This window comes from Zeus faber (genome assembly GCF_960531495.2).
Source record: "Zeus faber genome assembly, chromosome: 8".
In the NCBI taxonomy this organism is placed as follows: Eukaryota; Metazoa; Chordata; class Actinopteri; order Zeiformes; family Zeidae; genus Zeus; species Zeus faber.
The window spans coordinates 13,700,900-13,716,798 of NC_137195.1; the positions used below are offsets into that span (position 1 = coordinate 13,700,900).

At 45.5% G+C, this 15,899-nt stretch overlaps 2 protein-coding genes across 6 annotated transcripts; one reads left to right on the forward strand and one right to left on the reverse strand.

Annotated features, from left to right (window-relative positions):
- Nucleotides 1–1,052: 1,052 nt before the first annotated feature.
- Nucleotides 1,053–5,361, forward strand: LOC307233418 (NADH dehydrogenase [ubiquinone] flavoprotein 1, mitochondrial-like; the record flags this gene model as incomplete). The annotated part of the gene is made up of 10 exons (XM_080004749.1): nucleotides 1,053–1,160; nucleotides 2,434–2,516; nucleotides 2,615–2,785; nucleotides 2,860–3,043; nucleotides 3,426–3,615; nucleotides 3,769–3,981; nucleotides 4,166–4,332; nucleotides 4,464–4,545; nucleotides 4,666–4,811; nucleotides 5,244–5,361. 10 exons carry the CDS (start codon nucleotides 1,053–1,055, stop codon nucleotides 5,337–5,339), a joined length of 1,440 nt encoding a protein of 479 aa, XP_079860875.1. The 3' UTR covers nucleotides 5,340–5,361.
- Nucleotides 5,362–5,557: 196 nt separating this feature from the next.
- Nucleotides 5,558–13,766, reverse strand: khdc4 (KH domain containing 4, pre-mRNA splicing factor). Of its 5 annotated transcripts, none has more exons than XM_080006029.1 (14): nucleotides 13,605–13,766; nucleotides 12,386–12,563; nucleotides 12,101–12,229; nucleotides 11,873–11,952; nucleotides 10,614–10,666; nucleotides 10,112–10,287; nucleotides 9,794–10,026; nucleotides 9,414–9,474; nucleotides 9,088–9,145; nucleotides 8,755–8,975; nucleotides 8,471–8,614; nucleotides 7,897–8,006; nucleotides 7,691–7,779; nucleotides 5,558–6,695 (listed from the first exon to the last, which is right to left on the reverse strand). In XM_080006029.1, the coding sequence occupies exons 1-14, from the start codon at nucleotides 13,631–13,633 to the stop codon at nucleotides 6,472–6,474; spliced, it is 1,785 nt and encodes a 594-aa protein (XP_079862155.1). In that variant the 5' UTR covers nucleotides 13,634–13,766; the 3' UTR covers nucleotides 5,558–6,471. The 5 variants fall into 5 exon arrangements, 3 of the variants coding, with proteins under 3 accessions (XP_079862155.1, XP_079862154.1, XP_079862156.1); XM_080006028.1 differs by having other exon boundaries at nucleotides 5,558–6,704; XM_080006030.1 differs by lacking the exon at nucleotides 13,605–13,766 and adding an exon at nucleotides 13,425–13,471 and having other exon boundaries at nucleotides 5,558–6,704.
- Between the last annotated feature and the right edge of the window lie 2,133 nt (nucleotides 13,767–15,899).

Below are 15,899 nucleotides of genomic sequence, written 5' to 3' on the forward strand. Positions count from 1 at the left end.
ACTATAACCGTAGCTATAACTACAAAACTATGACAAAAGCTATAACTACAAAACATTTTGACGTTTGATTTAAATACGAAAGGGACCTAAAATCAACTGCAATTGATTTGGCTGCGTCAATATAAATTACATACACAGATAATAACCTAATGTCAACATTTTAAAGTGTATGTGTGTGTGTTTGTGTGTAAGCATGTATGTGTGTGTATATATAATAATTATTATTATTTTTTTTTTTATATCTATATTATTTGAATTCCCCCAAATCAAGCCGCCGGCCGGATTGGACCTCTCTGCTGGCCGAATCCGGCCCACCGACCGTACATTTCACACCCCCGTTGCCACGGCAAATAAATACTCCCACGGCACCTCACACCCGTTAACCACGCATAACGTCACGAAACGTCATAAACACGTAGAACTGTTCTCACGGTTGTTGTTGTTGTTGTTATACGAGTAGTTGGAAGCAGCGGGTGAGGGCGGTGAGAGTGGAGGTTCCTGTCTGCAAGTCATTTGTTACCATTTATTTATTATTATTATTATTATTGTTATTATTGTTATTATTATTATTGTCATCTTTCTCTCGGTGTAATGTGAAGTTCGGTTGAAACACGCGGCTGCCTCTACCTGCGTGTGTCCGTCCGGTTCGCCGACCGTTCTATTTACGGTCCCGCGCTGCACCTCGCTTCCCCGGCAGCAGCACGCGCAGGACGTGACGTCGTTGATCCTATTAGTTTAATTAAGCCGCAGCTTGTGCCGCGAAGCCGCTCGCAGCTATCGAGTTTTCCAAACATTATAATATTATTAATAATAATAATAATAAATTATTCGGGAGGAGTGAAGGGAAAATACCCCGAGGAAAACATCTGCAGGCTTTCAGAACCCTCGGCCCTTGGAACACACACACACACACACACCTGCATCGCAAGGTAGGCTGAATAATTAAGTTCAAGAGGTTAAGCGTTTGGGGTTGTGACGTGGTAGAAAAAACACACTTATTTGTTTGTTTGTTTAAAAAAAACATTTATATATATACTTCCACCCACTCGAGGATGTTACTGCGTCCGGTTTGGGGCAGAGCGGCGGCGGCGGCGGCGTCGTCGTCACGCCGGTGTGTTCATCTTCAGGCCACGCGCTACAGCGCCGCTGCTAAGCAACAGGTAAGCGCGAATACGCGTCTCTGGTGACGACATATGCTGTGAGGTGACGTCACTCGAGTCCCGCGCCAGGACCATTCGAAATACTACAATGAATCAGAGAATCATGAGATATAACTTATCTTAAAATAATGCATTAGAATCAGCCAACATGCAATTCAAAATGCTTTGCATTAATAGAATGCAATCCAATAGTAGTAATAAATATAGCTGCAGGCAGCAATACACGGGGTCCAGTTTAGTCGTTTTAGGTGCGTATTAGTTTTCGGGGTTTCGGTGAAACACAGCACAAACTACAAAAAGCGGCTGTAATGTTTTGGAAATAAATTGTGTATAAATAATGACATGTTTACTTTAAATTCAAGTATTGAATTTTTCATGTTTTTTTCACATGAGCATTTCTCATGCTTGTGTGCCAGACCAATCACTGAATGTTCCTCATGTGTCGTTAAGTTGAAATGTCCCCCAGCAAAGGTGTTCGAACAATTACGGTTGTTCCTGGATCACGCAGTGGGGACAGAAAAGAAAGACTCCCTGTGGTGCGAAGACACCTTCTGTGACCGATTCATTTTCGGGGTTTTGTAAAACGCAGCATGAGTTACAGTTTTCAGAGTTTCCATTAAACGCAGCATCTGCTCGGGTTGTCTGTCTCCATGGGTTGTCTGAACGCTATGCAGTCCACAGGCGCAAGTCGCTTAAGCTTGAACTTATATAACTTTGAATGATGATGTCACAAAGCACCCCGCTCCTAAAACTAATATCGCAACATCATTCTACTTCCGGTACAAAAACACTTTTTCACTAATTTCTGCTCCAAAGATACAGTACATCAATATTGATCAAACTCGAAACAATAAGACGTCTGAAATGTCCCGATTCTGACGAGACCTCAACCAAACTTGGTTTGTACTACCGTTGCTGTGTTTCACTTGTAGCCCGAAGAACTACAAGATTAAAAATACAAGAAACAGTAGGGTTCCAGCCCCTGGGTGAACCCCTAATAAAGCAAACAATCAAAATACATACAAATATTATACTTCATAAATTGCAGTTTTGGTTCATCAATTTAGAGAATCATTGAAGTATCATGTTCATTCCTCAGCAAATGCTTTTCAATCATCATTTCTCTTTATTAGTCTTGAACTACTCCAAGCAATTCTCAAGATAATCCTCACAATAGTTAGGGGCCATTTTCATGATTTCTCAGGTTCTTACCCCTGGCCTAGAGATTGTAAAATTTCCAAATCGTTATTCATCTTTCTGTCTTTGTGTTCAGGAAAAGCCAAAGAAGACCAAATTTGGCCCCTTGAGCGATCAAGACAGGATATTCACAAACCTATACGGTCGCCACGATTGGAGGTGCAAACACGGCCGACACATGGATTCCGACGTCTTCTAACAGCACAAAGCCCGATAGAAATATCCCCGATTCTACTCATTTTCCCTAAACCCGCCAGGCTGAAGGGCGCGCTCCGCCGGGGGGACTGGTACAAAACCAAGCAGATGATCCTGAAGGGGGCAGACTGGATCCTGAACGAGGTGAAGGTCTCCGGGCTGCGAGGCAGAGGGGGCGCCGGCTTCCCCACCGGCATGAAGTGGAGCTTCATGAACAAGCCCAGCGACGGCAGGTAGGGGAGGACGGAGGCACAACACACGACTACAGCCTTCAGTGAGCGATGTGTGCATCTCCTCCTGACCCCAGACCCAAATACCTGGTGGTGAACGCGGACGAGGGGGAGCCGGGCACCTGTAAGGACCGGGAGATCATGCGGCACGACCCCCACAAGCTGATAGAGGGCTGCGTGGTGGCGGGGAGGGCCATGGGCGCCCGCGCCGCCTACATCTACATCCGGGGAGAGTTTTATAACGAGTCGTCCAACCTCCAGGTATGTATCAGAATAGTCTTTATTGCAAGGTAAGTTTACACAAACAAGGAATTTGTCCTGGTGTTTGGTACATACATGAAACATAAATGTAAAACAATGATTAAAATATTTGTGAAATGTATACGCATATGTAAAATAAGGCTTTTTTTTTTTTTTAAATACAGTTGTGCAGGACTCTGCAAATGTTCAGTATAAAGTGTAACAGTATGTGCAATGTGGGGGTGTGTGTCTATGCAATGTGTATCCATCCAACCTCCGGGTATGTATCTATTCTTTGGAAGCGTCCCCTGTGGATGACATCCAATATTTACTTTTCCAGGTTTAAAGGGTGACCTACGGGTCTGCACTGGACATGGACGTATTGTTTTTGTGTTTCCAACAGGTAGCCATCAACGAGGCATACAAAGCAGGCCTCATAGGGAAGAACGCATGCGGCTCGGGATTCGACTTTGACGTGTTCGTGATGCGAGGAGCGGGAGCCTACATCTGTGGGGAGGAGACGGCCCTAATTGAGTCCCTGGAGGGAAAACAAGGGAAGCCCCGTCTCAAGCCGCCGTTCCCCGCTGACATAGGTGAGAGGAAGTTCAACAAAATTTGCTCATTCATTATGAATTCCTTCCTTGTTTACCGCAGGCACAAGAGTCCTTTCATTCGATAAACATTTGAGCAACCGGACAGGCTGATTTAGGTCATTTGACGCTTTTTCCCATCGCTATTCCGTTCAGGGGTTTTCGGATGCCCAACAACAGTTGCCAATGTGGAGACGGTTGCCGTAGCGCCGGCGATCTGTCGCCGAGGCGGCGCTTGGTTCGCCAGCTTTGGGAGAGAGAGGAACTCTGGAACAAAGCTGTTCAACATCTCGGGTCACGTGAACACACCATGCACAGTGGAGGAGGAAATGTCTATTCCACTGAGGGAGCTGATAGAGAGACACGCAGGTGTGTGAGAGTGTGTGTGTGTGTGTGTGTGTGTGTGTGTGTGAGACAGTGGAGGAGGAAATGTCTATTCCACTGAGGGAGCTGATAGAGACAGGCAGGTGTGTGCAATCAGCTGGTGGCTTGATGTTGATTTATTTGTCAATTGTCGACATGACTTTGTCTCCCGTCTTCATGGTTTGTGCAGGAGGAGTTCGGGGCGGCTGGGACAACCTATTAGGAATAATCCCGGGGGGCTCCTCCACTCCCATCATCCCCCGCCATGTGTGTGATGATGTCTTGATGGATTTTGACGACCTGGTTCGTGCAGAGACTGCTCTAGGAACAGCTGCCATAATCGTCATGGATAAATCTGTAAGTAAACATTTCATTTCTACAGAAAACGCTTTTAATAATGCACGCAGCGTCATACTTGACCAATTGTATAATCAAGCTTAAGACTTAGCCCGCGACCTCTACAATGCTTTTTCTTTCTCCTGGTCCAGACTGATGTGATCAGAGCCATCGCCCGTTTGGTGGAGTTCTACAAACACGAAAGCTGTGGCCAGTGCACCCCCTGCAGAGAGGGTAAGGAACTGTCGTCCTTCATGTTCCACTTGTAGCAGAAAGTGCAACGGTCTGGGCCTCATTATCACCAAGTATTTGTCCCTTCCCCTTCTGGTCTCTCTGTGTCTCCTGTCCACTCAGGCGTGGACTGGATGGACAAGATGATGTGGAGGTTTGTCCGTGGCGAGGCGGCAGTCTCAGAAATTGATATGATCTGGGAGCTGAGCAAACAGATCGAGGGACACACGATCTGCGCCCTGGGGGACGGGGCTGCCTGGCCCGTGCAGGTAATCCGTTACAACCACGCAACCTGTGCCATAATTTGACGCGAGTGATATTTCCTAGGATGGTCCCTATGTTGCTGCAATTCAATGGTGAATACTGTGATTGTTATGGGGATAAACCATTGAAATGACCAAGTTGCAATTCATTTGACTACTTTTGCACAATTGTTCGGGTTTCGCTTGGATTCTAATAGTGATTTGACGAGACGTTTCTTGTATGCGCTACAAAGGAAAAGAGGACTTAAACGATAATACATGGAAGGTGGGGTATTAATGTTAACAATGTGATGAAGACAAAACAAAGAATCTCGTGACCCTTACTACCAGACAAAACCCCCATAAAATAAGATTGACCCTGCTTTTATCTGGCAAAGCTGACTGCACAAAGACCATTATTAGTGTATTCAAACGGTTTTTCCCCCTGTTCTCCTACAGGGGCTGATTCGCCATTTCCGACCAGCCATGGAGAGCCGCATCACGGAGCATAACAAGAAGAACCGTCCCAGAGAACCAGCGATTGAGATGATCTGAAACTACAAGGGTTATACCCTCATTACCCCGGAACAGTGCTGCTGCTAAGTGAATGGCTCTCCTTATGCCATCCTCTGTGAAATACTACACGCAAAGATGGTTTTGTGTGTGTACAAAACTGACACTTTAAATGTTAACTTTTATTGTCTGAGTAATTTTACTTGCATACATAGGTATTAGACTTTACCCAAGTAATTCCATTTTACGGCAATTTTACACTCCTATTTACCTAGAAGTACTAGATTGTTTTGATATAAGGCTTTTCATGAAAGCAATGCAGCCAGTTTGGTTATAGTGCAGCCCAATTTAGACTGCCAAAACTTAAAAGGTTTAAGCAGCAGATATTAATGCATTATGGATGAAATTCCGTCATACTAACCCCCTTTTACTTTGATACACAAGTATATTTTAAAAGTGGTTTTAAAGGAGTAAACTGCAGAATGGACAACTTACTTTTACCATAGTAGTATCTTAAGGTATTTATGCTTCTGATTGAGTTTAGGATAACTTTACTTCTTAAACCAATGGTTCACTGTAAGTTTAATGGCCCTTTTAAATGATAGTTGTCACCCTCAACATGTCTTTGCAAATATTAGTTGAATTGATTACACAACTCTATTGGCAATAAATTATATTTACTTCACAAAAGCATGAAACAAATCAGTTGGTCTGTTTGAGATTTAGTCCAACCCAATCTGTACAAAAAAGTTAAACATTGGCAAAGGAATGGAACTTACCAGGATGAGAAGATTAAATTGGGGATAGAAATCAAAAGTGGTCCCTAATGTACCACATTTAACCCGTTGAAAAATAAATTGAACAGTTCATCTGGTGCGGACCTCATCCAAAGAAGTAAAAGCAGAGTTAGAGTAGCCTTCAACTGTTCATCTCTTTAGTCACAAAATAGTTCATTTCAAATCAGCAAATGTTCTTCGGAGCAAAGCTTTTGCACACCTCCATCTTGACCAAGGAGTATTCTTTCGAAAACATTAGCGAGTACTTTGTGACCCAAGCAGAGAACCTGTTTCCAATGTGAAGAACGTGGATTTAAAAAATAAAAAATAAATCGAAATGATCAAATAAAGAGTCTGCATCAGCCCGAGTCTTCTCGGGGGTTTTGAAGAGTTCTGTCTCAGGGCGCCATCCAGAACGGCATGGGCTGCTGCTGAGCCTGCATTTTGGCCCGGGGGACCTGTGCCACAGGGTTGCGATACCCCGGCGTCCAGCACGCGGAGGTGGGGATGGGGGGGCCTACGCCAGGGTTACCTGTCCCCAGGAGTTTAGGGGTGGAGTGGTCCTCCTCTTCATCGGAGGAGTCGCCGGCGTACGCCACCAAACCGGTCTTCAATCTTTTAACTGAGGGTTCTAAAAGAAGAGGACGGGAGTTTGGGGAGAGGAGAAAGGGCACATTGGGACAGACGGAGAGAAAGGAAAAACAACAAAAAACAAGCAATAGACAACCACATTTGTTTCAAATAAGACAAGTGCAAGTTCATGTATGAACAGTTTGGGAGAGATGAATCGTTAATAGATTTAAATTCATTTTTTTGGTTGGCAGATGAGCAGAGGAGGGGCATTTGTTGAAACCAGGCATTGGTTGGTGGGGAGCGACAGTTAGGACCGTCCCATCGAGCGGGAGGACGGCGTCACAGGAGAAGTCATGCCCCACCCCCAATCAGCAGCCAGCGTCCAACCAGACATGGAAGAGAAGAAAAACACAGAAAAAGAGAAAACACAAAAACAGGAGAGATTCTCGTTAGTGAGGAGATTCCCCAGACTGATGGTGTCATCAGACAGGGACAGTGAGGTGGAGTGGAGCAGCTCGTCGGGAGGCGTGTCCAGTGGCAAAGAGCGGCAGCACCTTCACTCTTAAGCCTAAAGCCCTGGAATAGTGATCAAAACAAGTGAAGACTGTTTACCTCACTAGCTGGAGATTTTTAGTGAGGGCTAAAAATTTCCAGGATAAACCTGTGAAAACTGAGGAGCAGGGGCGATTTAGAAGTGTCGGTTGGTTTAGGAAGCCAACAGGCTTAATACCAAAGAATACAAACATTTTAGCAAGACATTTTGAGACTACGTAAGTATCCACAACAATATACTATTTATACTACTACCAAGTGGGTGCTATATATTTAATATATATACTTCATTACCGAAGCAACAAGCAGTGGTATAAGGAATAAGGAGCGACTCTCTTGAGTACAGGTGGATCTAAACACTCTGTACTCTTTGCTGAGAGAATTAAGCATCATGCTGAGGGGCCAAGTTGGGGTATTTGGACACAGTCCAGGAGCAGCATAATCTATGGATTTGGGACAGGGATTTGTCAATCCATGGTGTAATGTCCTTACCCAGAGGGCCTTGCAGTGCCCTCATCTCCTCCATCTTGGGTCTCAATCCTCCGTTCATAGACATGGGAGGTGGAGGCATTAACTGCCGACTGGAAAATAAGAGAAACAGGAGAAGGGTCCATGCTAACTAGCACTGAATCATATCACATTTGGTCAAGGGGGATTTCTTGACCTTTGCACAACCTTGTACTTCAATGTCTCCGTACCTGTTCCTCTCACTTGGCAGGCCGGAGGAACTCTGAGGCAGGGGTCCTGAAGTCTCGGGGCTGCCCACTGGGAAGCCTGCACCTAAATTAGTCATATGAATGGGTCCATGCTATGAGCAGAAAAACACACAGGCACATTAGCAGATATCCTCTACCAGACCCTACAAGTAACAATCTACAATAAAAATTGCTTATATACTGTCAAGACAAAAATATAAAATATATTTAAGGTTTCATTTTAACATGATTCTCCTTCACTGAAAACTGAAATCAATACACAGTTTATATTTCAAGTATTTTTTTAACTGCTATTAGAAACACCAACAAGAAAACAAGGCATGCAAGTTCAAACACAGTCAACATTTTCTAGATCTTTCAAAGGATTGGGGAAAAAAATCCTTTGAAAATAATTAATAATTTTGGGGGCATATCAGGCTGCCATCAGCCTGATAGCCTGTAGCCCCTGGTCATGGTTGTGGAGACATTCTGCTGACCCAGGAGGGACCGCGGTGGGAGAAGGAAGGAAAGCGGACAGAGATGAGGGGTTGGAAAGAGGCGGGACAGAGTGGATCACCTGGTATCCCAGCAGGCCGCTGTCCCTCTCGTCGGGAACCTCCTCTGTGAAGCGTCTCTTCTGCGGCAGATTGGCCAGGGCGGCAAGAGGCAGAGCTTTGGACAGAACTGGCCCAGAAGGATTGAAGGGGACAGGGGGAACCGGCTTGAAAGAGCGAAAAGAGAGAAAATGGCACAATGAGCATTAAAAATCAAAATCTTTGATTTTAATTGGGTTTCGAAAACAGGCAATCATGATATTTACAGATGCTGTATTGAGACATGTCATCCGTAAACACATCTTACCTGTGGCAGAGCGATGGGAGCAGGGACGTGTGGGAGCGGGTACTGGGGTGCGACGCCCACAGGAGCTCCGGGGGGCATCGGCGGGGGGACGGTGTACGGAGGGGGAACGGGTTGAGGCTGAGGAGGGGGTACGGGCATGGGGTAGGCAGGCTGGTACCCCGCAGGGGGGTAGTACGGAGGCTGGGGGGGCATTCCGTTCACCACCGGAGGCTGGAGGAAGCCTGGGGGAGGAAGAGAAGGATCAGGAAGCCTCAATCTGCTTGTACTACATATGAATTAATGACAGAGGTATTCATATGACACAGCAGTGATATTAAAATGTAAAGTCTGTACCTTGTGTTGGCATCACAGAACTCATCTGGTTGAGAAAGCGGGAATACTCGGCATGTACCTGACGAGAAACATTGGTCTTATGACTATTCATGCTTCAAAATACAGATTAAATTATTTGGCTTCAATTAATTGCATTGTTTATAACCCACTTACATGAATATAAGCTACAATTTACCAATCTGGATACATGCACCAATAAATAATTAATTTAGATTCAGACAGGAAACTATTACAAGTAGTGAGTTGAAATATTAAGGCAGCAATATTTCAATACCATCACACTGTTAAAACAATCGATTGTGAGACAGATTTGACTGACTACTTACCGTTTGAAGCAGATTCTCACATAGGGTTTTGGCTGCTGCAAGGCCCTCTGGCTTTGGGTGACTGACGAGATAAAGAATAAATACATCAACAAAAAGACTCCCAAGGTCACTACGAAATTAAGTATGAGTACCAAGTAGTCACTCTTTGATACACACTGATACGGGGTATAAATAAAAAAATAATAACACAATACTCATTTTGAAGGCATTGTTTATTTTTTTGTAATTACTGACTGCAATGCTTTGTTTGAGCAGATATAGCACAAAACTGTCAGAGTTCAAGAACTCTATGCAGCTGGATGTCGATATTTAGTATCTGAGGAAGTACGACCTAACCCTGACCCCACGTCAGGCCTGGGACTGGTGGAGCCGAGCCTCACCTGATGTAGATGTACATGGGCTCGAAGGCCTCCCGTCCGGACGCAGGTTCCAGGCAGCCAGAGCCCTTTCCTCGAAGGAAAACCTTGGCCCCCGTCTCTGCCTGGATGTGCTGAAGGTAGGAGCAGCCTGGGCCCTCCACTCGCTCCTTAACCATAAAGGCCTGATTTGCAACCATAAAGCCCTGGTTTGCATGCTCGAGGCCCACAAACAGCTTGTCCTGCACATAGTGCATCTAAGGCGGGGGCAAGACAAAGAGGGCTTAGATAGAATTGAGTACAACTGGGGATACAACGGCAATGGAGGAATTGTAGTTATACCCCAGACTGGAAGTGCGGCTTGTGGCTGTTCATGGGTGGCAGGGAGGTGGGCGGTGGGTTGTGCTGCTGATAAACAGTGACTGTGGCTCCGCTGGGGGAGAAGGGCAGAGAGGAGGATGCATTCGCAGCCTTCACCACCCCATTGGTTATGATCTCCTTTATTCTGTTCACAGCTCCTGGAGAAAGGTGTGGATAACAGACAGGGTGAAAAAAGGGAAAATATGACAAGTTGGCCACAAGGGGTCGTGTGGAAGGGCAGATACTCAAGGGAACAACATAAAAAAAAAACAACAAGAGCTGCTCAGCTGCCTCAATCCACATCCAACAACTATGTCAGCAGAAATACATTTCAGACATGACTGTTCCAAACTTCATTCCTGCATCCAAGCTTCTTTCTCCATTTTGGAAAGTAAGGAGTGCACATAACACCTTTCTAATATCAATACATATTCTACTACTACAGCTGCAAGAGAGAAGATAAAACTCAAAAGGAATTACTCACTGTCAACAAGCTCCCTTGTCTGGCCTTGGACATGTAGGTACAGAGGTCGATCCCTGCGTATAGAGGGGGTATACAGTCTTAATGTGACAATTTATAACCAACAGTCATCTTGTTTTTCTGCATGTTCTGCATATTAGAATTCTGAAAGAGTTAAGACCGAGACATACTTTAGCGTTAACTACGGCAGTATTTCCTCCGTGGTGTCTAATAGTAGTTCTGCATCCCGACTGCAGGTGCCGCCAGAGGCCTGCTGGCAGCGCCACCCTTTTCTATTATTATTGTACATTTTATTACAACTATTGCATATCTTATTGTTTTACCCAAATCTCACTGCTACTCAGCCCAGTTTTCAAGTCATACACACACAAAATATATAAAATATATAATAACATTGTTTTCCGCGGCATTAAAAAAAAATAGGTTAACTTTGTTATTTCACTACTGAAAATGGAATTGCTGAGGAAATTATGTGCAGAAATGTGTACGGGGCCCAAAGCAAGCAGGTCAATCACAGCACTTGTGGCGCTGCGTCGCCCCATGTGTAGTTAGATTTTTGGAGAGGGGCACATTAGCTCCATTCCGCGGTAGTTCCGGAAAGTAGTTCCAGCGGTTGTGTTGACGTGCAACAATAAATTGGCCTCAAGGGTTGAATACCCAAACAATCCTTTTATTTTTTGCCTCTTTAAAATGAATCTACAGCTGTGATCCTCAACATTTTTCATATCAAGGACAGGGGCGCCAGAATAGGGGGGACACCGGGATCTTTTATCCCCCCCCCCCCACTTTCAGGTATTACGGTAATAGAACGTTGGCAACCAAGGTGTCAGGGCTGGCTCTGTGCCCTGATCGCTCCCCCTCTGAAGCGACCAGCGATGATGCACCCGCACGCCGATGGTACCGACTGTGCCCACTGCGCGCCGCTGATGTGGCGCCTGTGATCAGTGTGCCAAAACAGTGTTTTCATTTTATTCTACTGTTACTCCTTTTGGAACGCAACAAGAACCGCGTGTGATGGGGACATGTTCTCCGTCAATCTCTTACACACACACACACACACACACACACACACACACACACACACACACACACACATACACACACACACACACACACACACACACACACACACACACACACACACACACACACACACACACACACAACTGTGGCCCCAAATCCGTAATGCAAACTCAGTGAGTTTTGGGAACTATTTCACCGTGTGTATGAGTCTGAGTGAAGGATTGACAAACAGGACTGACCCTGGCAGCGCTTTGCCCTTCTCCCCCGTGCTCATGTATCGTCCTCTGGTCGAAACCGCGGCGCCACTCACTTTACTGATCTGTGTGTTAACAGTTAAGAGAAAAGTCAGAACTGCAAAGAACTAATTAACAGAAGATATGTTTCAGCTCGACAGAAATCCCCCTAAAAATACATGAGCTATTCATCAAATTAGAGTTGTGTTTGCCACACATTCATCCTTCTCTGACCTCATCCTGCGTCTGTCCGCGTGTCAGGAGGTTTCGGCAGGTGAGAGGAACGTCGTTGATCTCCACCTCAGCCACCACCAGATCATCCTTGGCTTTTGTCGGCGCTGAAGATTTTCCAAAACCCACAATCTGAAAAAGGAACGGGAGAGACATGCTTGCATTCTTTGTCATGATATTTCCGATGGATCGGACGCTTGGTGCTGGTATCTGTGAGGATTTGTTGACGTGGAAATAACGTCACTGGATGTACTGTTCCGATTCCGTTCAGTGAAGCTTGTTTGTTACCTTATCAGGCGGTCCCGGGGGGGCGATCTGCGAGGGTTTTAGTTTCCCCTTGGCGACCAGCATGGCATTAATCTTAGCAGCCACTGCTGCCGCCGCGTCCAGAGCCCCGGTGGGTGCAGCCTCCACCTCCCCCATCCCACCGGGACCTGGGCCCGGCTGGTCCCATTTGCTGCGACGGCTTTAGGGAAAGAACAGACATTAAAGACAAGAAGATTATCGATAGACTAGTCATACCGTTAATGAGTGTTACCACTCATGTTTTATTAATGAGCTAATTAAACTTATACATTTTGGTGACATCTTTAGGAGAATTCATATGGTCATTCACTGACGAATGATGGTGATCCTTAAATGCCTGCCTAAATTTCTGACCCCAAACTGAAATTGAGTATAATATGAACAGGTACACCTCACATAACAACCTACGTGTTTAACGACCCTTCAGACTTACGACCAGCTCTCTGACGAGTCTGTATTGTACGCTGCGTACAGTACCAAAGCATCTCATCACGCATCACCCTTTATATAGTATATACACTATATATACTATATAAACTATGTACACTGTATGCACTGTATACACATCTCATCTCCGTTCTCGGTCACGTTCCCACACTCGGTCAGTATTTACTACACTAGCGTTCGCAATCGCCACGCCCCCTCACCGTGAAATAACGCTTTATACACTACATATACCAGCCATTCCAGTGAAATAACACGGGTCCTCGCTTATCGATCAATTCGCTTAACGACCTGGCCCTAGGAACGGAACTCGGTCGTTAAGTGAAGAGTACCCGTGCTTGTTATTATCAAATGCATTTTGCTTGTTTGATTTTTTTTGAGATTGCACTTTGATTTGCATGCTCTAAACGGAAGTCTTCGTACAAATAAAAGGTTTACTATTATTTTGTTGTTCTTATTATGGTAAACTTTGTGAAATGAAGCACCACTCCCTTCGAGGTGCAGAGTGAATCCCAATCCAAAAAGGCAATAAAGGAGGGCTGCAACGCATCTGAATGATCAGACGGAACGGACGAACCTTTCAAAACAGACGGGATAGCAGTGCGCGGCACAACAACACTCCGCCATGATTACATAAACCAGGCAGCTAATGCTAGCGGGGAGAGCTAATAATAGTTGGACAGCTAACGCTCGCGAGACGGGGGCTAACGCTAGCGGGTCGGCTAACGCTAAGGCGCCGCGCAATCGTCGCACTCACCCGCCGTTATGAGTTCCGCCGAACGACATGAGTATTCTGCGCGGGGCAGCGGGGCTCCGCGACGCAAACGGGCAAATGTTCAACAGCAGAGCGCGCTTCGCTGCCGGCCGCGCATCGAAGCCCGTTCCACCCTGCGAAGAAACACGGCGTCAACAACGCGGAGCGCCGGGGGCGGAGCCTGTCGTCCCCTTGCCTTGCCACCTGACTGTGACGTCACTGCCCCGGCGGAAGGGGCTGATCCTAGAAACCCGCGCGTCACTTTTGGGTTGTTGAGAACAGCGAACTATAAGCGGACAACTACAACTTTTATATAATAATTGTAACATGATATAACATAGCAATGGACGTGTTGTGTATTCCGCAGCTTATATGTGAAAGGATTTTTAACTGTCTTTGTGTATTTGTATGTACACATATCAATAAACTCCAGGTTTGCATTTACAAGCACGAGGCCAATTTTTTAGTTGTTTACTCCGCACGAATGAGACAAAACAAACGAGGCTTTGTACCGGGGCTGTGGCTGCCGTAACTCCTGCAGACCACCAGGTGTCGCTGCCGTCCTGCCCTGAAGCTAGTTTGAGCAGTTCATGTATTGTTTGGTTACATTTTTGAGTTGGTTTGTTATCTATTTGTGTATATGTTTCTTATTTTATTTTATTTAATTTTACGTATTTTATTTTTGTCATATTTAATTAAACTAGTCATTTCCGCTTCCGGTGAATATTGGTTCAAAGTTTATATTTCCTTCACGCCACCACTAGGGGGCGCACTGCACCCGCGGCGTCCGTTGTCCGTTGCCCGTTGCCCGTTGCCCCAGTGTGGGGCCATGTGAGAGCCTTGGCGCCGCGCTGTGCCTCCGGAGAGTCCCCGTAGGAGGAGGATGGCACCTCGTCCGGTCAAAACTATGTTGTCAAGAAGGCAAATTAAATCCAGCGTCTTCACTGGACGGTAAGGCGTGCTAATGTGCAATTTCCAATGCTTGCAAACTGTGTGTGTGTGTGTGTGTGTGTGTGTGTGTGTGTGTGTGTGTGTGTGTGTGTGTGTGTGTGTGTGAGAACCTCATTTTACCTCCTAAGATTTCTACATGTATTATTTGGACAATTTGAGACAAGGGGCCGTGCTTGTTCAAATGCAACAACCATAAAGCCAACAACAAGGTGGTCTACTATTATTTCCTTGTTATTGTGAATAATTCAAACTATAATCAAGCCCCATATATATTCAAATCCTTTTATTTGTTGCCTGGACATTCCTGAATTGTATATCGTAAATGAAATGAGTCAAACTTTGGCAAATGTCGAGAACGGCATATTTCCCATCTCCTCCAGACAAGTCAGGGAACTTTTGTTTTACTTTCTGTGGTTTCTCGTCAAAGCTGACCTCCTTTGACCTCTGCGGGGTGGGGGGTGAGGGGTAGAGGGGGTTGTGGGGTGTGCTGCTATGAGATCCCTTTGCTTTGAAAAATTAACCATGCAGTTTATCAGAATCGTAGACTTCCATCTTCATCCGCAGCGACCGCTCCACCCCGGTGCGTCCCAGCGGGGCGAGGTCTTGGGGTCTGTTCTGGTCCTGAGGGGGCAAAGTGTGCGCGCTTGGTGGAGGCGACCCTTCCCCGGTCCCTCGGGGTGGTGTGCTCATGACACCAAGCCGCACTCCCGCTTCCTCCCCGCTCAGGGTTTGCAGAACAGAGGAGAATCATGTCGACATGTTGGATTTTTGGCCAGGGTTACTGGGTGCCACTCAGGAAGGTAACAGGGGTTCAGTTACCGACCACACGGGCGCAGGGACGGATCGGAGAGGTGCGGATTACTCTGGAAGGCGAGAATACTGTGTGGGGGGACATGGATCAACAGATTTGGCGGCAGCCGCCGCCTCGAGTTGAGTTTCTATTGTTCTGCGTTTGCAGGTTGTCGAAAAAACATAGAATTTGATTAGGATCCTTGTTGAGAATATCCATTCATCCTACCACTGTCTTTGCCAATGACCATCGTCTTTTGAATTTTTAATTGATTGAATATGCTATATATATATATATATAGCTATATGCATATAGCTATATAGATATAACTATATGCATTTTAGTGTTATTTTCTTTAAAATGTTAAATACTAAAACTTAAGGTAGTTTATATGCCCATTTTAAATATAAATATTTTATATATGTCTTCAAAAGCCTCGGCCTTCATTTAACACACAAGCCAGTATTAGTGTTGATGCAAGATGAATGGAGCTTCACACATTACAGGTATTTCCTTCAGTTGTGGTTAAAGATTCCGGAAATTTAAATGCCGCTTAT